Source organism: Chrysoperla carnea, chromosome X, assembly GCF_905475395.1.
Source record: "Chrysoperla carnea chromosome X, inChrCarn1.1, whole genome shotgun sequence".
NCBI classification, from domain to species: domain Eukaryota; kingdom Metazoa; phylum Arthropoda; class Insecta; order Neuroptera; family Chrysopidae; genus Chrysoperla; species Chrysoperla carnea.
Genome location: NC_058342.1, coordinates 33,738,569 through 33,744,932, shown reverse-complemented (window position 1 = coordinate 33,744,932; position 6,364 = coordinate 33,738,569). Strand labels below are relative to the sequence as shown.

Genomic DNA, 6,364 nt, shown 5'->3' with positions numbered 1-6,364 from the left:
TTTTTTGGTAAAATAATATTTCTAAACTATAAAAACATTCAAATTTTATCCAATTTTGATAAACCAAGCATGTAAACCTACTGAATTTGGGTCATACTTTTCAAATCGATCCTACTTTTATTAGATTTCAAGAATTTCGGGTCCTGGTCCCGATGCCTAGTATAAAGGCGAATCGCAGCGATCAAGTGACATCAAGAATAAAGAATATAATCCAAGAAATAAATGAACAAAAAGATTAAATCTGCGTACAATGTCTTTCAAAGTTAATTTTTTTCATAAATGCCTAAAGGTACACGACTTGCTCCTATTATCAGAGAACAATCGAACAAATAATTGATATGGAACTACCTACGAAAGAAAATATTTCAACAAAACTATAAAAAAAAATTGCAAATGTAATCAGTTTTTCCGTTTCATCCAAAAACGTATGTGCTTTTGGCCATACTAGTGTTTTCATCACAACATTTTTTATTTTCAAATAATTTTTCTCCAAAAAAATCCAAAACGGTTTCTTTTAAATAATAGAAAACAATGCCTCAAGGTAAATTTTTTATTTTTGTCGTTACTATTTTTAATTATTTTTGTATTCGGTTTTTCAAAAAGAACCTTGAACAGTGATTTGGAAAATTTGTTAAAATTTGTATTTCCGTTAACGTAGGCATTATTGTTCAAAAATTCAGTTACCAATCCAAAGTTGTGTTTGAGTGACTTGTGGAAGGGGATATAAAAAAAATGGAGGGATTCAGTTTCGAGTGAAAAGTGTCTAATATATTCAAATTTTTATACCAAGCAAAAAGAAAATTTGCTCAAATTTTTAAAAATCATTTCAATTTAATTAATAAAACCTAACCTAACCTAATCTAACTTAACCTAGGTAGAAGATTCCCGCATCATCTATATGAAAAATGGCTTACTGTCAAACTTTTTGACGAATTGTGGAAACTTTTGTTACTCTCTACAAGGAGTAACATTTCCCAAATTTTCAGAAAGTTTGGTCGAGAGTTATTTTCTAAAAGTACGTGTGGGGTCTTTTGCTTATTTTATATTTCAAAGTGAAAACGTGTTTAATGCAATTGTAGTGAATGCTTTTGTAATTAACGTTTCTCAATAGGTGTTTCTAAATTATACAAAAGTAACCTACACGCTAATAAAATATTAAAAATATTAATTTTCTCAAATTTTTATTATCTGAATATTTAATTATTATGTTTTTCAATTTGTTACAGTGGAAATAAAACCCCCAGAATTTTCATTTCAATGGATTTTTATTGATTTTATATTGTTTGGATTATTTGGACTTGTTGTATTGTTTTTGGCGTCACGATTTACATTTTTACATTGGTCCAGATATGGTGTCAACTATTTGACACCATATTTTCCCGCTGGAAATCTTAACGATTTTATTTTTGGTGATAAATCATTTGCTACCGTCTTTCAGGTAAATTATTTTAACTGTATAAATTTACACAGAATCGATATCTGTCAAATCACTTAATTTAAAGAATGCAAATAGAGAACGTAACGTCCATTGACGTTAGAGTTACATAGACTGATTATCAAAGCTTGCCAACATCTGAGTTAATTGCTTACGTAAAATCTGTACGGAAAGATAGGCGATGCTTAGTCTATGTATAACTATAAAGTCAATGAGAACATCCCAGCTGTAATTCTTTGCAATGGAACATTAGTTTTAATTTTTGTTTTGATCAAAATTAATTCCTGTATTAATATTTTTAGGAACTATATGAACTTGGTAAAAGTGTGAAGCAAAAAATTAGTGGAATTTATCTATTTACTCGACCAGGAGTCATAATTAACGAACCTGAGCTCATCAAAACAATTTTAATTACGTAAGAAAACAAAATTCAATTTTTCACAACAGTGACATGAGTGACTATAAGAGAAGGAGACATAACTCTGCGTTTTGAGTGGGCTCATCTACGTCCGGCACTTTTAAGTTCGCTTATCTGAATTTGGCGGCGCTGATTGTATCTCACGAGCATAGCGTATAGTCATCATATTAAATAAGAAGTTGCGCAGAATGAATGCACATGATCGTGCCGGACGTATATGAGCCCATCGAATGTATTTCCTGGGATTCAGAATTAAGTCGTCTTCTTTAATAGTCTACATAATAAAAACTCTATGATTCTTGCTACCATAGACTATGAACACACAGCTTCCAATACAATATTGAAGGTGGCAGCACTATGTAGTCGTTTTTGCATAAATGCATTTTGATTCAGGGCGTAATTATATAATTTTTGTTTATCTAGTGATTTCGAATTTTTCCAAGATCGTGGAATATTTTACAATGGAATTCATGATCCAATAGCCGCATATTCATCAGAAGTAACTGGATCCGCATGGATTGGTCATTTAGATTTATTTTCCGAAGATTTGATACAAAAATTATTCACCGATATACGAGAATGTCTTGCAACGTCATATAAAAATTGTTCACCTACAAATACCGACACAGATGACGTAAACATCAATAACTTTGTATTAAATTTAATGGTATCGATTTTGGGTAGTACAACATTTGGATTGAAATACGATCAAGCGATTAACGAAGAGATCAAAAAAGTTTATGCGCCACCACAACCAAAATGGCGTATGTTAGCCAATTTTGGTATTGGACTTTATCCAGAATTATCGATTTTTACGAACCTTGTAACAAGGTTTATTAAACTGAATCCAGACGTGTCTTTTGTGAATAATAATCAATTAAAATTAAATGAAAATTTTAATAAAGTTTGGACGAAAATTCAGCGAAACGATGAACCTAAGAAATATGATGAAGATCGTGAAAATGTAACAAAAGGTTTTCAATTTTTCTTGAACTGCTTACAAATGTTAAATCCATTGATTATTTTTACGTTGTACGAATTGGCAAGAAATGTGGATGTTCAAGAAAAGTTACGTAAAGAGATAAATAAAGTATTTTATAAAATTGAGGATCTTAACTATCAAAATTTATCCAAAAAATTCACATATTTGGACATGGTTTTAAAAGGTATGCATTTATATCACTTCTAGTATTAAGAAAAAGTCGTCCCCCGTTTGGAAATCTGCAATGACCCCGCAATATTGGATAGGAAAATGGCTTTCTGTGAAACCTTTGCTAATCCACCCTTAAAATGTTCTTTGAATGAATTATTTGACAATTGGGCGTGTAGTTTGGGAGAAACACATTATTTCAGATCGATTTATGATGTTATCTCGAAAAATACTTGTCCAATCGTTAAAAGAACCCGACTTTTGTGTTTGTGGGTTAAAATTAGCCGTCAAACGATATTTTGGCCAACTCATTCCAAAAAAGCGTAAGCTCAGAGTAAAAATTTTGTTAAAGCAGGGAGCAAAAAATTGTTTGAGATTTGATTTAAATAATTCTTTTGTAGAAACTTTACGGAAATATCCAGTAAATCCATTGATAAATCGAACTTGTGTCAGAGATTATAAAGTGGAAAATACAAAACAAATAATAAACAAAGGTGCATTAATATATATACCCGTATTTAGCATACATAATGATCCAAAATATTATCCAAATCCAGAACAATTTGATCCGAATCGATTTGCTAGTGATAAAACTATCAAAGAATGCACTTACTTACCATTTGGTGATGGAAAACGAACATGTATTGGTAAGTAACCACATTATACTTTCCTTTTTTCCGCTTCATTCTTATAAATATGATTATTTTTTGTTTCAGGTAAAACTTTTGGCTTGCTTCATGTAAAATTAGCTTTAATTATGATTTTAAAACAATATCAGTTAAACGAATGTTCAACGACACCCACAAATATTCAATTTAATCCAAATATACATTTTCTGGCTACAAATCAAGATATTTGGTTAAAATTTAATAAAATTTAAAAATTCTTGTCACAATATTTATTAATACAAGAAATTTGCCAAAATCAAAATTTATTATTTTCATATTTTAATATAATGAGATTTCAAACAAAATTTTGCTGCCATCTATTTATTAGTTAATTAATTATAGTGTACACAAGTATGTTCCAAGCAAGCCATGTATAATGTGACGTCATTTTTCGTAAATACGTTCCGTTTTAGAGTCCCCTAAAATTTTTGGCACCAAGAGAAATTCTTTTAAATCATTTTACCTCCGAATTAATTCACGTTGCAAAAGGGAATGAATATTCTATAACGGAACGAAAATTTCCACTAAGATTATTGCTCACAATCAGGTCCGTGTGCAGGAGTTATCCAAGGGAAGGGGTTCAAACTTGTATTCATCATGTTAGGTCATAAAGTCAATAAAAACAAGAAAAAATGTGATATTCAGTTTAGCTGAACTTCAGACATTGCCAATCTAAGGTATGTTTTGAGACGACGTAAAGTTGAAAAGGAGCGTTCATTCGTCACTGTTGTCACAGGCAAAACTGTCAAAACGCGAAGCATTTGGTTGACATTTGGAAACACATCTTTATTGCAAATACAAGTGTATTTTTTTGGCATCCTGTCCGGTAATGCGTTGAACTTCGTCGACCTAGATGTCACGGAAATCATCTTGCAAAGTTGAATAATCTAGTTCAAAAAATCGAGCCCAAGATTCTTGATCAAAATTGTTTATTTTGTTGAGAAAGAGACATGTAAAGTTTGATAGAGGATAAAGGACATATGATCCTAGAAACCCCTCCCGTTCACACGGGCCTGCTCACAATATAAATTGAAGTATTCGCTAATGGCATTTACTGTCGTAGTAACTTCCATTTGCGTTAACGTAACCTCGGAACATACTTATTAATTTTCATGTGAAAATTCGAATTGATAGCAAGCGAAAAACGTTTGAGATCATTCAACTGCTTTATTTACGACTGAAAACGATTCACAAACACGATGGAGTTTTATAAACCGGTTGAAAAATTATCTTGTACTCCAAAAAAGTTCAAGCTCATTGTAGCCCATAACTGGTAATCGCGAAAACGCGTTTGTGAATCGTTTTGATTACGTACGTTTTTCTTTTTGTATTTAAATTTTATAAAACATTGTTTCAAATTTTAAATAAAAATTTTTATATTAATATTTACCTAAACCGCAGACTTATTACTGAAATTTTTCGATGACCCCTCTTTTTCTAAGATGACCCCACTAAACCGGTGGATGATAGTGAAATTCCGGAATGGTTATTTTAATGCTTATTTACATTCTGGGCAGTTCCTTCTTCCTCAAACTTATCTCACAACTAAAAATAGTGTGTACATGATCGAAACTCAGTGCATACATTTTTAGGGGGACACTTTTTTGAACAAAATTCACTTTGTTTTAATTATGCAATGAATGTAGTCAAAATTAGTGTGAATTATTTTCGGATTGAGGATCCCCAATCCGACACTTTGGTGTTTCAGTTTGTCTTTAGACGATTGGATTATCAATTTTAGCTCAGTTGGTTAAGGCGTAGCCGATTCTGTCCACGGTGTTCTTAGAGTTCCGGATTCGATTTCCGTCGTCGCAACAAAATTAATTGAATTAATAGTTGTGATGGGCTGGTGTAGTACATGGTATATGCATGAAGGAGGTGCACTCAGCCTCTGAAATTGAGGAGCTGATAAATTAAATTATCAGCGGAAAGGTGGTAAAACACATATATGGTATCACAATGGGCTCTATAGCCTAAGTGTGTCCTTCTTGGATAGCCAATATAACCTAACCTAAGAGGGGATACTTTTAAAATAAACGCATAATAGTGTAATTAGTGTCTCATCATTTTTTAAAGGCCAAAAACTTCAATAGTGTTAATATGATAAAAAAAAATTTTTTTTAAAAATGTGACTGTTGCTGGATTCGAACCATAACTATTGTATGTAAAAAAATTACTTCTGTGTGCTTTAGTGCTCGCAGCTATTTTGTGCTAACACAGATGGTCGTATTATAAGATATAATTAGAAATGTCTAACGCGTGCTCGTGCGCATACAATATTTACAAAACAATTGATTCAGAAGATTTTTTCATTACCGACCTTTGTAGATCGTGTCATATCATCAAACATTAAGGTAATAGATGTCCTCAGCCATTTTTTAAAAAAACCAAAATTAAAAAAAATTTATTTGTTGTAACTGAATAATCTTTATTTATTAATCCCAGGTATTTAAATTACTTTTTTCTATTTATTTTTTACAAAATTTTTTATTTACGACTAGTTTCGGATTATTTTTAATACTTCTTCAGACGTTTCTACAAAAAGACTAGACATGTACAAATTTTTATTTGACAAAATTATTGAACATTTTACCATTAAAAAACAGTAAGAGGCAAAATACATTTAAAAAATATTATACTGTGTCGCATGTAAGATGAAGACACCCTCATACTTATAACTATCGGATTTTACG

The 6,364-nt window shown here is 31.1% G+C and overlaps 1 protein-coding gene across 1 annotated transcript; it reads left to right on the top strand.

Moving 5' to 3' along the window:
- Positions 1 to 531: 531 nt before the first annotated feature.
- On the top strand, positions 532 to 3,889 carry LOC123303070 (probable cytochrome P450 6v1). Its single transcript, XM_044886169.1, has 6 exons — positions 532 to 541; positions 1,227 to 1,438; positions 1,738 to 1,850; positions 2,277 to 3,019; positions 3,405 to 3,650; positions 3,720 to 3,889. Exons 1-6 carry the CDS (start codon positions 532 to 534, stop codon positions 3,881 to 3,883), a joined length of 1,488 nt encoding a protein of 495 aa, XP_044742104.1. The 3' UTR covers positions 3,884 to 3,889.
- The last annotated feature ends 2,475 nt before the right edge of the window (positions 3,890 to 6,364 follow it).